Below are 16,768 nucleotides of genomic sequence, written 5' to 3'. Positions count from 1 at the left end.
TTTTTTAGTGTATATATTGAATGACATTTGAAATTTCTCATTTTCTTGAAATGAAAGTAATACCTAAATATATAATTAATATTAGGTTATAAAGCACCCATCTTTTCTCTTTTTGCTGAGGGCTTTCTTCTAGTATTTTAATTTATTAATGGGAGTTTAATTTGTGACTATAACTTCATTTTGTTTGTGCCTTTGATAAAGAATTCTTAAATTTCTTAGCAATTTTAATGGCTTTGTTTCTGAAGTTTATTTTCATGCAAAAGGAGAGGAGGGCTGATTAAATTAATGCGACTTAACTAATTTTATTTTTAGTATAACTACTACTTGTGGATTTATTTGTAATATTCAGTTCAAAATTTGACAGGTTATTGCTTGTGTGGGACAGCAAAACGTTGAAGGAAAGCGTATACCTTTTGGCTTTCGTAAAAGAACATTGCCTCATTTCATCAAGGTAAGTTTTTTGCCTTAACATTAATATCTATGGTTTAGTGCTAACATAATTTCATACTATTATATCCTCTGTTATGCAAAGTAAACCAAGTTTTATGGCTGCATTCTACTTGAAATTTACATTGATAAAAGTTTCAAATTGAAAGCTATTGACTTGATGCTATTCATTAATTATAAGTGTTTTAGTTTGTAGATACATAATGCCTAACTATTCACAAAAGCACCAGAAATTACAAGAAATTGTATGCAAATTTTGTTTTCATAAATATTTTGTCTAATTTTTATGTTTGTTTATTAAATGCGTGTATTAATAATTAATTGGAAATGCTTGTTCTTAAATGGGACATAAAACCACGTTGGAGAGATATAATTTATTTCCTACTATTTTGTTAGCTGGCATTAAACGCTATTTTATTTACTCTTGACAGACATATCATGCTAAAGTGTTTGAATATTGTTCTCATATTAAGAATAGGATTAGTTTATTGCTCATCTTTCCTTTTTCAATCCGTACATCAGCATAAAGTAGTGAGCAATATAAGATGAGGGCATTGTTTAAGAAATATCTAAAGAAAAGAAGTTATTTAGTTGGTCGAGTCTTTTTAATCTATTACTTTAGAAATACTGTCCAGAAAAGTGAAATTTCTTTTTATCGTAGGATGATTATGGTCCTGAGTCCAGGGGTTTTGTTGAAAACTCATACCTTGCCGGCTTGACACCGTCCGAATTCTTCTTCCACGCCATGGGAGGAAGAGAAGGTCTTATTGATACTGCTGTGAAAACTGCTGAAACAGGTACTAATTTTGTTGTACATATCTCAAAGAGTTTCTTCATCTATGAATGAATGAATGCTTCCAAATTGAAATTAAGGCTGCTTTGACATTTCTGTGCTGTGTAACATCCCTATGAACTCCAAAGAAACTGCGGGAGATGCGGCAACAGTAACTTTTAACAGAGTCATCCGCTAATGTGCATTTCAATGCAACAATTTCAGAGTGTAAAAATCATTCACCTTGTAGTTCTCTTTTGGTTCTTAACGTGAAATGTTATATTATTTGCTGGTTTCTAGACTAATGATGAAATGATGATTCTTCATTAAAAAACTGCAGACCTTCATTTCTTTATTCTTCAGAAAAATTCTTGATTATTTTCATGCGTTGAAAATCCGTGAACATTATAGCAAATCATATTAATGGGGTACTACAATATCCCACTTGCCCATAGGCACTACATTGTTCCTAATTTTTTTAGAGTAGAAAGTAAACTTTTTACAGGATTTCAAAATTTATTTTTATCTGTATTTTTGTTGGACTTGGATGAAGTCAGGCATCACTGATCTTCATTTTCTGAATAGAGGTACTTACCCTGTAACTGTAATGTGAAAACGGGTAGAGGTTGAGTGGCTGTGCCTGAAAATGAGAGCAATGTGATTTAATGTAACTCTAAATATAGTGTAACGAGATTTTTTCATTTCTCTGTTTTGTTAACTCAACTTAATGCTGATGTTTTCTATGCTAGGGAGCATGCTTGTGATATGAATTCACATTTATATTTTGGTTTACACAAATTTTACACTTCCATTAATAATGATTGTATTCTTTTTGTGGTGCAGGTTATATCCAACGTCGTTTGATAAAGGCTATGGAGTCTGTAATGGTACATTATGATGGCACAGTCCGTAATTCTGTGGGACAGTTGATCCAGTTGCGTTATGGAGAGGATGGATTGTGTGGTGAAACTGTGGAATTCCAGAACCTGCCAACCATTAAATTGTCTAACAAAGCCTTTGAAAGGAAGTTCAAATTTGACCCAACTAATGAAAGGTTTGTATATATATCATTCCAATTTCTTTCCAACCCATATTTCTTGTTATAATATTAGAATTTCTGTAATGGATTAATAATTTTCCTTTCAGATCTTTATAGCAGTGTGTTTATTATAAACTGGTTTACTTAAACTGGTTTACTGGTTTAACTGAAAAAGAAATGAGTTTTCCATTGAATTAGTATTTCATGTGTTGACACCCAAGCATTATTATTATTAATAATAATATTTGGATAGCTTAGCATAGGTTTTTGATGGACCCTTGCCCTACAAATTAATTTTGTCAGTTTCTTACTATTATGATTTCTGATTTTTCGGGGAAAGAATGAATATTTGTATCTCTCTGTACTGGAATCTATATCCCTTATTTTGTGTTGTGGTCTGATCTGCCTCAGTAATGTGGTGCTATAATAATTCCTTTAGTGTCATGGTTAAACTCGTTTGTTCTGAATCTTTCTAAAAGTCTTAAGTCTCGCTTGATCTCTTTGGTATTTCAAGTGGCTCCCAGTCTAAATCTCTTAAGAGAACTGCCAATCTTTCTCCCAAGGATCCCAGATACTTGCGGCATATTCCAAATGAGGCCTAACTAGGGTAAAATAACACCTCTCTTTAACTTTCTTAGTACATTTCCCCGCCGCCCATTTAATGAAGCCGAGTTTCTTTGAAGCAGATGGGGATCGAGATGGTTTGGGGGGCTAATGTACTGGCTCCCCACCCATAGGGCCCGGGTCCAGATTTCAGAGGTATCCCAATCCCTACTTGAGGTGTTTTGTGGAGAGCGCTTTGAATGAGTATGTCTTCCGTCGGATGGGACGTTATGCTGCGGACCCCTTGGCGCCTTTCGTAAAGAGTAGGCTAATGCTGATGCCGGGTGTCTCTCCATCCTTCATCCTTTCCTGTCCATCCCCTATGGCACAAATGACCTCAGCTGTCGGTTACCTCCCCTAAATAATACTACTACTTAAAAGCAGATCCGCATATTGTCCTGATATGTGCTGCCCATGAAAGGCACGGTGTTTGAACTACCCCCAAATACTTAACTTCATTGGCGGTAGTTAGCACTGAACCCTCTATTTCGTAGTTTGTCCTGTTCGCCACTTCCTTTGATCCAAAATTTCAAAACTGAGCATTTGTCTATATTAAGCATTAATCCCCATTCCTTCCATCAATCTGAGATTGTATTGTCTCTAGAGAGTATATCATGATCTAGTTGGCTCCTTATTTCCCTGTATACCAGTGTGTCTTCGGCAAATTATCTCAGATTGCTACTAACATGTGGGCTGAAGTCATTAATGTACACTAAGAATAGAAGCGGCCATATTACTTTCCCTTGGGAGAAGCCCAACATCTATATCTGTTGAGCACAAATATTCAAATGGTTTTGGCCAAAGGCACTTTCCACTGAACGTTTTTTTTTTATTTTGGGTTAAAGTTTTTTAGGTTTGTGGACTCATTTTAGCTTTATTGAAAACATCTCCATTTTTAATGGAAACAAATTTGATGCATTGAGAGAAATGTTGTATGAAGATAGTGTGTGAAGCTAAGGTAGTTACATTGATCGCATAATAGTAAATATGGATAGAAAATATCAGTTCTTAATTCAGTCTTTTGGAAAACCATCCCAAAATTAGCATCTGGCTTTCATCACCCAAAAACTCCTTAGGAGTGAGTGTAAGGCATTTTATATGATGTTTGGTTGTATATTTTTAATCATAAAATAATGAAACGTTTAAAAAACCCATGGTGAGGCTATATCTAGAAAAAATATGTTTTGTATATTTGGTAATTTTAAAATATTTAATCATTATTTCTTAAAGGAATCTCCGTCGAGTGTTCACTGAAGATGTTCTACGAGAGGTGTCTGGTGGGAGTAGTGATAACATAGGAGCTCTTGAGCGAGAGTGGGAGCAATTGGTTCGTGACAGAGAAGCTCTGAGGCAGATATTTCCTAGTGGTGATTCAAAAGTTGTCTTGCCATGCAACCTTCAGCGTATGATATGGAATGTTCAGAAAATCTTCCACATAAATAAAAGGGCTCCAACGGACCTCAGTCCTCTACGCGTGATTCGAGGTTTGTTTACTTAAAAAACTCAGTAGAATTATCATTCAGTAAATGTGCTGAAATGTTGAAGCCAGAAAAACATTTATTTGGAAACTCTAGTTAGGCCTTTTTTCTTGAAAATTATTTTTGGTTTATGAGAATAAACTCAGCCACATAGCTCAGTTGCATGTTTATTATTATTATTTTTTAAAAACAGCCATTTATTGGAATCTGACCTTGATGAAATACCTGCTGCTACAATCATATGCAAAAGTTCTACTACAAATGCTAGTTCAAAAACTAATGCTAGTTCAATTTTCTTATTTATTTTACCTTGTGCTTCTTCAATTGTATGCATTTAATTCAATTTCATGTGTGAATAATTTGTTTTTTAGGTGTGCAAAATCTCTTGACCAAGTGTATCATTGTTGCTGGTGAGGATGCATTGAGTAAACAAGCAAATCAGAATGCCACACTTCTGTTCCAGTGTCTTGTCCGATCAACTTTATGCACAAAATGTGTCTCGGAAGACTTCAGGTTATCATCTGAAGCATTTGAGTGGCTTATTGGAGAAATTGGAACAAGATTCCAGCAAGCCCAGGTAATGCTGTGCAGGATAAATATTTTCAATGAGCACGGTGTTTCTCCCATTTAATTATAGAAGTTTTTCTCTTTGTTGTCACTCACCTGATTAGTTTGATTTTTGTTTAATGCATAGAATTTTTGAAGTAGGTGAAGAAATTTGGTCTTGATTAATATGCTGTATATTTGTAGTGGAATTTCCTTCCTTCATGACTTAAAAACCTGTTTACCTCGATAATTGATGTGTTAGGCATTCATTTGAATCAGCTAACGATTATTTAAGAATGTTTGTCTTCTTAAATTGTTTGAATGTCAATTAATACATCATTTTCAGACTTCTTTCTTGGTTAAAAAAGGTCAACCATTTAAACTTATTAATATGTAATGCTTGTTATTTTCTTTATGTAGACTGGCTAAAATTCAGACTTAAGTTTTAATAATTGGCCCTCGAAAATAAAAGGATAAAATAAATGAAATCCATTTTGTTTTTATGCAATATGTTAACTCATAACAGTATGCAGTATCCATATATGAAAGTCTTGCCAGTTTTTTGGTTAATGATGATATATTAATTACTTATTTTTCAGGTTTGGTGATGGGGTTGTGCTGTTCTTGCCATAATTGATTGCTAAATAAATTATTATGTTTGAATTTAGTGTCAGCCTGGAGAAATGGTTGGAGCTTTAGCAGCTCAGAGTCTTGGAGAACCTGCCACTCAGATGACATTGAACACTTTCCATTTTGCTGGTGTGTCATCAAAGAACGTAACTCTTGGTGTGCCTCGTCTTAAGGTATGACTTGAAAACTTAATATTGCATGCTATAATTTAATATTTTTTAGTGGCCGAAATTAGTCGTAGTATCTGGGAAAATCTTTGTAAATTATGTACATATTGTGTGCTCATTTATAAAAGGACCTTTACAGTGAAATGAAAATTGAATGATTGTTCCATTTAGATGAATTTAAAATGTCTTAAATACTGAGAAGAAACACTGAGAATCTTGTGAAATTGGGATTCTTGTATGAATACCTGAATAATAAATTTTAGTATTGTAACAAGATTTAGCCACACTCTTCTAACAATAATGGCAAAAATCCTCCAATTTTTATGAGCAATGCTTCTAAATGTTTTCACAAGCCTGATCATTTAGTGTATTGCCTTTAAAAAATAAATATTTTGATGCTACTGCCCTTTGCAAAAGGTTAATAAAGATAATTTCCGGTCCATATCAAGTCAATGTGATATAATAATGAGTGAAATACAAATAGATGCAGCATCTGAATCTCAAGATAGGTTGTTTTGGGTGAATAATGCTTTTGGTTGACTTAGTTCATGCAGAACTGCTCCCGTAAGGTGGATATGAGAGAGACAATAGACCTATGCTAATCATATAATTATTAATTTAATTTACTTAATTTTGTATTACAAGCTTTTATTATCTCCCTAACTTTTTTCCTTGGTCTCTGGATTGGAAAGTTAGAAAAGAATTCCAGGTCACTGGACCAATTAAGGGTGGTTGAGGAAGGGAGGTGGATGCATTTCAGACATAAATTCATTGCCTCATAACATAGGGTAGGTTGAGTATGGAGGTTATAATCAGATACAGAAGAGTAAAGAAAACTTAACGTCAAGTGCCCACTATCAAAGTCGTTTGATTCATCAATCTAAATGATTGCCAAAGTATTTATGGTTCATTAGAATCAGTGATTTCTTTTGACTAGGGTTTTCATGTTGTTCTCTTGTGAAGTACATACTGTCTGGCAGTGATGTAATGCATACAGAACTAGGATTATTTTGCATAATCCAGAAAGGAAAATAAATATTGTGCATAACTTCAACACCTTCTGCTTTCAGTAGTCTTCTTTTCAGTTTTCAAATAACTCTGAAGGCTCAAGTTTAAAAAAATATGAAACCCCAGTTTTCCAGAAACCTTGTCACTTCATAGCAAAGCTTATATAATGTGTGGAATCTAAAGCAATTTGATTTTCACATTAGCAATGTTATTGTGTGTGGTATGGTAATTGCATTAGAAAAAGTAACTATTTCCTAATTCAATTTACTACTATAGTTGTAACTCACAGGTTTAAAGTAATGTCAAATTTTTGAAAAATAAGATCCAGAAATGTTATGTATTTTCTTAAATTGTGTGTTAATAGTTTTGAGATTTCGATGTGCAACAAGTGTAATAAAAGCCCTTAAATGTTTTTACATAGTTGTTTGCAGCTAAATTAGTGCATATTATTATTCCACAAATGCTCATCCATTTGTTTTTACAAGTAACCCCATCAAATGTGATGCTAAATTACTTGCTCTCACAATATTTAACTCCTCCCTAATATGAGATATTCTTATGAAATAATATAAATGTTCAAATAATTATGTAAACTTAAATATTGTGGCACCTCTGTTCTCAATTTTGTTTTGTCTTTTCACTGATGTTTAAACTAATCTTTTAAAATCTCTTCACAGGAAATTATCAACATAAGTAAAAAGCCAAAGGCCCCATCTCTGACAGTGTTTTTAACTGGAGCTGCAGCTAGAGATGCTGAGAAAGCTAAGAATGTCCTCTGTCGTTTGGAGCATACCACTTTGAGAAAGGTATTTAATCAGCTGAAATATTTTTTGGGTATTTTCTCAGTTTTTTTTACCAGTGGCCATGTACTGCAGACATAAATTTTCAATTACAGGTGACTGCGAACACAGCCATCTACTATGATCCAGATCCCCAGAATACTGTTATTGGTGAAGATCAGGAGTTTGTGAATGTGTATTATGAAATGCCCGATTTTGACCCTACAAGGATTTCACCATGGCTGTTACGTATTGAACTGGATCGTAAAAGAATGACTGGTATGCCTTTTATTTAAGTGCTCAAATCTTTATTTTAGACAATGCAGAGGTTAAATATATTTTCTGGTTTAATGGCATAGCATCATACAGTATGTTGAACAGTGAGGCTATTTTTTGCATCATAATATAAAATGTTCACATATTATTTACAGATAAAAAATTGACCATGGAACAGATAGCTGAAAAGATCAACACAGGTTTTGGAGATGATTTGAACTGTATTTTCAATGATGACAATGCAGAGCGCTTGGTGTTGCGTATCCGTATAATGAATAGTGATGAAAATAAGTTTGGAGGTGGTGGTGGTGGTGATGAAGAAGACTCAGTTGACAAAATGGAAGACGATATGTTTTTGAGGTGCATTGAAGCAAATATGCTTTCAGATATGACATTGCAGGTAAGCAATTGCAAATGTAATGTTTAAAGTAATTCACATGATTTTTGTATGCTCTAAAGAATTATTTTTGTGAATGCATACAGTTAGATAATAGCATATTGCCAGAAACAAGTATTTATAAAATTGACATTAATGTTGTAATGTGAAAAATATCCTGTTTTTAATTTTGTAACAGCTATTTATTTTAAATATCAATTTATTTTACCACTATTTATCAGGAAAAATACTAGCTTTTAAATTGTTTTTCATTTCTTCTAGTGAAAAATGATTAACTGCTTCTAAATGGCAGTGTTCATGATTAAATATTTGTGATTTGGACTCTGAATAAGCATTTTTTTGTAATTTGAGGTCCTAACCTAAAAGAATTTAATTAACTGAAATATTCATAAGTTTTTGTAGTGACTGCTTGTATATGATTTGGTGTTGTTTTAGTAAAGGGCAGTTTATGTATATACTTAATACTTGTTGTTCTTCTGCTGTTGAGATCATGGAATGCCATGAATATTGCCATAAATCTCTTTAATTAATATTGTTGTTATTTTTTAATATAATTTCATAGGGTATAGAAGCTATCAGCAAAGTGTACATGCATCTCCCACAAACAGACAGTAAGAAGAGAATTGTTGTCACAGAGAGTGGAGAGTTTAAAGCTATTCCTGAATGGTTGCTGGAAACTGATGGAACAAGTCTCATGCGGGTACTATCAGAGAGAGATGTAGACCCTGTAAGAACTTTCTCAAACGACATTTGTGAAATTTTTTCGGTAAGTTATTCCTTGACGTAATTTTATAACCAAAAACGAATCTTTTATTGTTTTGTGTCCAGAATCCCTTAGCTTTGAAAAACTTCAACAAACTTGCTGTGTTTGTCTTTCCTAAAAGTGACAGACTAGTTTAATTACATTCTATGTAGTATATGGAAGGAGGAGGATTAATGGCCATTTCTACTCAAGTACGCGGTATGCATAAAAAGTATCGGGAACAATATATATTTCAGATATTGCTACAATGCTTCAAAATTCTTCTAAGTACATCCCTTTTAGATGGATTCTGGAAGGCCCTTAGGGATATGCATGCAAGCTTCTTTGACAGCACTTATGGTCCCATGGTGGGAACCTTTGAGGGAGGATTTCACTTTTGGGAATTGTAAATAGTCTGCTGGTGCTAAGTTGGGACTGTAAAGGGGTTTGGGAATTGTTGTGATGCCATTGCTCAAGGTCTTTGCAAGCAGACTCTTGACTCTAATCTTGGTTGTCTGTCAAGATCTTCAGGATGAGTTCAGCGCAGATCTTTTTCCTCGCCAAATTTACAGTGATAATGGTGTGCTCTGTCATCTTATCATTGCCAATACGATCTGCGATCATGCACACTTTAACCTACAGCCTGAATTCAGCACTTCACTCACTCGTCAGGAAAAGATTGTTACCAATACTCTATACAAACCTTGTAGCTGGAATTTTATTTCAGAAACTTATCTTCAGCTCTGTGAATAATACTAAGGAAAATAATCTTTGTCTTAATTTCAACTAACATTATTAAAAGTAAAAAATGTGACTGGGACCAAAACACCTCCGATTATTATTAATTATTACAAATCATTCTTTCCTAATACACATGTTCTTTTTCTGTAGGCATGGTTTTAGCTGGAACTGGTGAGGGTATACGAATGAAATCAAACTAGATGTACGTTGTAAGTGCCTAGCGATGTCAACTAATATCACCCATTTAGGTGCATACATTAACACATGGAAGTCCCATGATGAAATAATTATATTATTGACTTTTTTTATCAAAGTTACATAAAAATTTCAAAATTTAAACAAAATTATTCTAGGCATTCAATGATTAATCTGTGATCCCTGTGTGTGTCTCATGTTATTTGTTCAATTATCATAGGCTGCAAAATAAGTTGTACGCCATAATTATTAGTGGTTTATTTTGTCCAGGTTTTGGGTATTGAGGCTGTTCGAAAGAGCGTGGAGAAAGAAATGAATACTGTGCTGCAGTTCTATGGCTTGTACGTGAACTATCGTCATTTAGCTTTGCTTTGTGACGTCATGACTGCAAAAGGTCATCTTATGGCCATTACACGTCACGGTATCAATAGGCAGGACACTGGTGCTCTTATGAGGTGAGTTACTTTGACTGATTAAATGAAGATATTCTTATCAGATTCATTAGGCATACCGTCAATACTGAGGTCTTATTGTCTCTTTATTTTAGTGAATTTTACTCTCATGTTGTTTATAGTATTCTTTTATGGGGCCCTACACCTAATGCAAATATTATATTTAAAATTCAAAAACGGATCATCCGACTTATTTGCTTTGCTACTCATGCAGCATCCTGTCGTCCCCTCTTTAAAAAATTGAATATTTTACCCATTCCCTGCGTGTATACTACCTTGATCAAAAAGTTCCCGGAATAACCACCGTGTGGCGCTCCCATCGTTCCGATTTGAGTTCTGTTTTTTTTGTTAAATTGGTACATCTGTTGTTGATATTCCCTTTAAATCTTAGTGTCATAACTTGACATTTGCAAAAGTTACGTAGCCAAGAGTACATCTATCTCTGTGTGTGTTGGCGATTTTTTACAATTGCAGAAATGGATTTAAATTTGCAACAACGAACTTGTATTAAATTTTGCGTAAAAAACGGATTTAGTGGCGCACGGACGTTGGAAATGTTGGAAAAGTGTTTCGGCAACGATTCTCTAAAAAAAACGGTCGTTTACCAGTGGCACGAGCGGTTCAGAAGTGGTCGTGAGTCAATCGAAGATGATGAACGCAGTGGCAGACCATCGACATCGAAAGTCGGTGAAAAAATTGATAAAGTAAAAGAAATGTTGGTCAATAACCGCAAATTAACCATCAGAGAAATAGCGGAGGACTTGAACATTGCCTATGGATCCGCCCAAGACATTGTGGTTAATGATTTGGGTTTCCGTCGTGTAGCAGCAAAGTTGGTGCCGAAAGACCTCAATTTCATGCAAAAAAGAGACCGTGTTGACGTCGCAAAAGACATGATTTGCGAGGCTGAATCCGATCCCACATTCATCAAAAGGATCATTACTGGAGACGAGACGTGGGTTTATGAGTACGACACGCAATCCAGACATCAGGCAAGTGAATGGCGTTCACCAAATGAGCCGAGACCAAAAAAACCACGTCGTTTTCAGTCAAAAAAGAAGGCAATGCTGACGGTTTTCATGGATTACAACGGTGTAGTGCATCATGAATTTTTGCCAGAAGGCCAGACAGTAAACAAAGAGTATTATTTGGGCGTTATGAGACGTTTGCGTGAAGCAATTCGCCGAAAGAGACCAGAAATGTGGGCAGAAAACTCGTGGATTTTGCACCATGATAACGCACCGTCGCACAGTGCTATCATTATTCGTAATTTTTTGACGAAAAATGCAACAAATACCATCCAACAGCCACCGAATTCACCTGATTTGGCTCCCTGTGACTTCTTTCTGTTCAATCGAGTTAAAAAACCATTACGGGGAACGCGTTTTAGCAGCCGAGAGGAAGTAATGGAAAAATCGCAGGAAGCACTGATGGACATACCGAAAACCGACCGTAACTTTTGCAAATGTCAAGTTATGACACTAAGATTTAAAGGGAATATCAACAACAGATGTACCAATTTAACAAAAAAAACAGAACTCAAATCGGAACGATGGGAGCGCCACACGGTGGTTATTCCGGGAACTTTTTGATCAAGGTAGTATGTATTGCGCATCTTTGTATGTCAAAAGCAACTTCTCTAGTTATCTTTCCAATGCCAACGTTCACAATTATAACACAAGGCATTCTGCTGACCTCCACCAAAACTTTGTCAGAACCTGTACCACCGCCCATGGACCTAAACATATGGGCCTCAGGATTTTTAATAAACTTCCTAAAGAACTGAAAGCACAACATAAGCTGCCTATATTTAAGCTCAACCTTCAGAAATATTTACTCTGTAAAATGTTTTATTCTATTAATGAACTTCTTGTCCCATGAGTTTCTTTGTATTTAAACATGTACTTAGTATTTATCATTTCTTTATATAACATTGACGTGTCCTATATCTGTGCTTGTTTTTTACAATTGTACAAATCTGCTGGGCAAATAAAATTACTTACTTACTTACTTACTATAGAATGGAAAAGCATCGATTTATAATAATTATATCGTGTGCTAATTTAAAGAATGATATTTAATTATGATTTTGTATCCCGCATCTTTTGGAATATGTTTCAAATCGACATTTCATTACTTTCCATAATCTATCACTAGATGCTCATTTGAAGAAACTGTGGATGTTCTCATGGATGCTGCTTCTCATGCTGAAGTTGATCCCATGCGTGGTGTGTCTGAGAACATCATAATGGGGCAGCTTCCCCGATTGGGAACAGGTGTGTTGGAACATATACTTCAGTGATGCTATGGTTTTGATACTATTGCCATGTTGTTCTGGTAGTCTGTGCATGTTGCTCTATTTAAGAGATGTTGCCAAAACTTTAAGTCCAATTTTTTTTTTTTGGTGTCGTGGAAAACGTCTTTTATATTTAGTTGTTATGGATTCATAAATAATTGTAAATTACGTATTATTTGATCAGTACTATTTCATTTGTTGATAATAATTTTTTGATATTGTTCCTCTTTTATGCAGGAGCTTTTGATCTATTGCTGGATTCTGATAAGTGCCGTGGTGGCATTGAAATTCCTCTAATGCTTGGTGCAGGAATGATGTTGGGTACTGGTGGAATGATGTTTGCAAATGCTGCCACACCTACCTCCAGTCCATATAGAACTCCTTGGTTGATGAGTAGTTCTCCAGATTACAGAAACATGTCATGGTCGCCTGGTAAGTAATGGCACGCTGGACTGTCGTTGCGTTTTAATTGACAGTTTACTTGGTGTGGATGGAGTAAGCTCGGGTGTTTGTGTCTGCTGAACTGGGAGAAAAGTGTTGGGCATTGTGATTTAGCTGAAAATTCTTTATAATGATCGATACTAGCTAAGGCATCCATTCAAAGATGGTCATTGAATGGACTAACATTAAAGTATGTCAACTGCAGAATACTCTCCACTGCCTTTGCCATATGTTTACCTCTTAAACTTGCACATATTTTACTTTTGGAAATGATATCCCTATATGGGAAGAATTTCAAGCAGGGAATTTCATCAGAATAAATAATACAATTGCAGTGTACGGAATTCATATTTGTGCAATATCCAAATTTTTGTAATATTTTTAATCACTATTTGTGGGGAATGTTGGGAAGGATATGAGCTATGTTTGAATTGGAAAAATCACTTATCAAAGTTGAGCAGATTCTTGGATGCCAATTGTATTTTATTGGCTACCTATCACATTGACAGTGTGTGGTTTAACTCCATATGCTTTAAGCATCACAACCTTTAAATGGACAATTGCTGTTTATTGCAAATGGAAATAAAAAATATACAATTTGTGGCAATGAAGCATTCCCTTAAGTAATATTCTATTGTTTACTAGAATATCTATGGACTTTGGAATTTACTTTCAGTTTCAGCCTACATTAGTGACAATATTCAACCCTAATTTCTCTTTGTTACCTTTATATTCTCTCTATATCATATGTGTGTATGCTTTCTGTTACAGGAATGGGAAGTGGAAGAACTCCTGGTGGACCCAGTTTCTCTCCCTCTGGCTCCAGCGATGCCAGTGGCCTCTCACCTGGATATGCTGGGAGTGGTTGGTCTCCCCAACCTGGTTCTCCCTTATCCACTTCTGGCCTTTCTAGCTCCATCTACATCCCTAGCCCTAGTAGTAGTAGCATTGTGATTGGAGCTGGAATGTCTCCTTCCTACTCGCCTTCTTCCCCAGTGTTTGCACCAGCTGCCTCAAGCCGCTCACCACCCTCACCCACATATACTCCCACATCTCCAAACTACTCACCTACAAGCCCTAGCTACTCCCCAACAAGTCCCAGCTACAGCCCCACAAGTCCTAGCTACTCTCCAACCAGTCCAAGTTATTCACCAACCAGTCCCAGCTATTCCCCCACCAGTCCCAGTTATTCGCCTACCAGCCCAAGTTATTCCCCCACCAGCCCGAGCTACTCACCAACCAGCCCGAGCTATTCCCCCACCAGCCCAAGCTATTCCCCCACCAGTCCTAGCTATTCCCCCACCAGTCCTAGCTACTCTCCAACCAGCCCAAGTTATTCACCAACCAGTCCCAGCTATTCTCCCACAAGTCCCAGTTACTCTCCCACCAGTCCAAGCTACAGTCCTTCCTCCCCGACCTATACTCCAGCGTCACCTTCATATTCACCCACTAGTCCTAGTTATTCCCCAACCAGTCCCAGCTACAGTCCAACAAGTCCAAGTTACTCCCCAGCATCCCCAAGTTACTCACCATCCAGTCCAAAGTACAGTCCAACCAGCCCAAGTTACAGTCCCACGTCACCATCCTATGGAGGCTCTCCGCAATACACACCTGTATCTCCACAGTACAGCCCAACAAGCCCCACATACTCTCCTACAAGTCCTTCATATCTGGCCACACAAGGAGGAGGTGGGTCTTCTGAGAGGAGGTCCAAGGGGAAGACTGCAACAGGACCGGCAACCCGATACTCTCCAACTTCACCAAACTTCAGTCCAAATTCACCATCTTATTCTCCTTCCAGTCCTCAGTATTCCCCATCCAGCTCAAAATACTCTCCGACAAGCCCTACTTACACGCCTACTTCTCCAAAGTACTCCCCTACAAGCCCAACATATTCCCCCACTGGAGGTCCTGGTCAACAAGGAGTGCCAGGCTACTCACCAACTTCACCAACATATTCTCCATCTTCTCCTGCGTATGATGACTCTGATAAGAATTAAGCACCAGTTTGCATTTTTATGCTGGTCATCAATTTCATTAATGAAAAGTATGATTGCAGTTGTACAAATTTCCATTTTGATTAAACACTTAAAATTCCTGGGGAATCAGTTTTTCTAATACTGAGTTGGTATTTAGTAGTGTTTTTATGTGCATTGCTTATATCCTCAACTACAAAGAGGACTAAGGAGAGAAATGTCTGTATCCTTTCTATGTCAAAAAAGCCAGATGACTTGAAATATTTTCATTCTTCAGTGTTTATTTCTTAATTGGACTAGTCAGTTTGCCACATTTAGTGTAAAGTTAAATTACTGACCAAGTCTAAACTTATTTGTAACCTGGTGAAAGCATTTGTTTTTATTAGGTTATGTTTCTTAATGTATAATGACTTTTGGTTTTTACCTTTTTAAGTGAGATATTAAATTTTTTGTGTCTACCTTTGGCAAAGACATTTAATTATCATATTTATAAAAATGTTAAAAGATAATAAACATATTTACATAAACCTTGGCTATAATTTTCCACTTACCTTGATACCTGAAATACATCTTTTTAAAGTTGACTGGACACTTAATCGCATTAAAATTCATGATAGTAGATTGCAAGGTGAAGTCGGAAAGAACTAAACTGAAATGCAAGGTATTTTTGTAGTGAAAAAACAATTTGAATTTTTATCACATGGATTGGCATGGCTTACATTCTTCTTCATTTTGCTTTCAACAGATAGGCACATAAGTTAGGTAACCTCACCTTAACCAAATAGCCTAGATTATTCCAGTTGAATTGCAAAGAGGAAGTAAAACCTTGACAACAATAGTCCTGGATACTTCATTAGGTCAAGTTCTACTGTTAATTTGGATGTGAAGACAGGATAATGTGGTATAGTAGAAGTACCAATTGAGCAAGGTAGATAATCAAGTTTTCATATTTGGAACTCCCTAAGGTATTATGATTATCACAGTGGCCAACCTGAAACTTGGTTTTGATAGATGATGGTAGAACATACCTTGAATTAAACCAAGAGATCATAAAATGTCACACCTTCAGGTTAGAGAGGTCTATGGCTTTAGATTTGCAATAATTTGGTGACCCTGAAGTTTTAAATTCAGAAAAAGGAGCCATTCAGGATTAGAGCCAGAGACCTCCAGTCTGTTTAAAAAATACCATCTAAGCTGCCATGGCTACTTAACATGATGGATTATGGCGTGTGGATTCTGAAAAAAAGGACAATTTCCTCTTATGCTGTTAGAAGTCTAAAAATATTTTATCTTAATTAATCTTTCTTTAAATCTATGGGAAATTGTTTAATGTGTATTGATTTTCCTCACAGTTCTGCAATTCAAATGGAAATCAAGGATAGTGCTACCTAAATGAGTTTTTTTATGTGATTTTTTTATTGCGCAAGCTAATGCCAACATGCTTGCAAGACAACCACGTGGAGTCCTTATGCTAGTTCAAGCTCAAATATTTACTTGCTGAAATTAACTGACACTCAGCCAATGCTTACAGAATAAGCCATCATGTGAATAGAATAATTAAAAATATAACAAAATAATGTCTTTAGTTCAACTCAATTAATGGTACATACCAATGCCATAATTTATGACTAACAACCAAAAGTAGTTTGGGCTTCCCCACCTACTATTGTGTGAAATAGTGTAGACAGCTTTCGGCATTGTTTTGCTTGCTCTTCATAACTCCTTTGTCATTTCTTATTTTCTACCTGCCCTCCTTGCTGTCCATGAGCCTATTCATTTTCTA

General features: G+C 35.8%; 1 protein-coding gene across 1 annotated transcript in view; it reads left to right on the top strand.

Moving 5' to 3' along the window:
- Positions 1-15,485, top strand: part of Polr2A (RNA polymerase II subunit RpII215) — a 31,025-nt gene extending 15,540 nt beyond the window's left edge. The window contains exons 15-28 of the mRNA XM_071595832.1: positions 365-451; positions 1,109-1,244; positions 2,063-2,273; positions 4,092-4,345; positions 4,711-4,916; positions 5,554-5,688; positions 7,368-7,496; positions 7,586-7,748; positions 7,901-8,145; positions 8,705-8,908; positions 10,091-10,275; positions 12,430-12,548; positions 12,806-13,000; positions 13,781-15,485. Coding sequence (XP_071451933.1) covers positions 365-451; positions 1,109-1,244; positions 2,063-2,273; positions 4,092-4,345; positions 4,711-4,916; positions 5,554-5,688; positions 7,368-7,496; positions 7,586-7,748; positions 7,901-8,145; positions 8,705-8,908; positions 10,091-10,275; positions 12,430-12,548; positions 12,806-13,000; positions 13,781-15,009 — 3,498 coding nt within the window. The 3' untranslated portion in view covers positions 15,010-15,485. The remainder of the gene's footprint in view (positions 1-364; positions 452-1,108; positions 1,245-2,062; positions 2,274-4,091; positions 4,346-4,710; positions 4,917-5,553; positions 5,689-7,367; positions 7,497-7,585; positions 7,749-7,900; positions 8,146-8,704; positions 8,909-10,090; positions 10,276-12,429; positions 12,549-12,805; positions 13,001-13,780) is intronic.
- The last annotated feature ends 1,283 nt before the right edge of the window (positions 15,486-16,768 follow it).

This window comes from Hetaerina americana, unplaced genomic scaffold, assembly GCF_022747635.1.
Source record: "Hetaerina americana unplaced genomic scaffold, ioHetAmer1.1.p SCAF_7, whole genome shotgun sequence".
Taxonomy (NCBI): Eukaryota; Metazoa; Arthropoda; class Insecta; order Odonata; family Calopterygidae; genus Hetaerina; species Hetaerina americana.
Note: the sequence above shows the minus strand (reverse complement) of the source record. Positions and strands in the feature narration are given on the sequence as shown.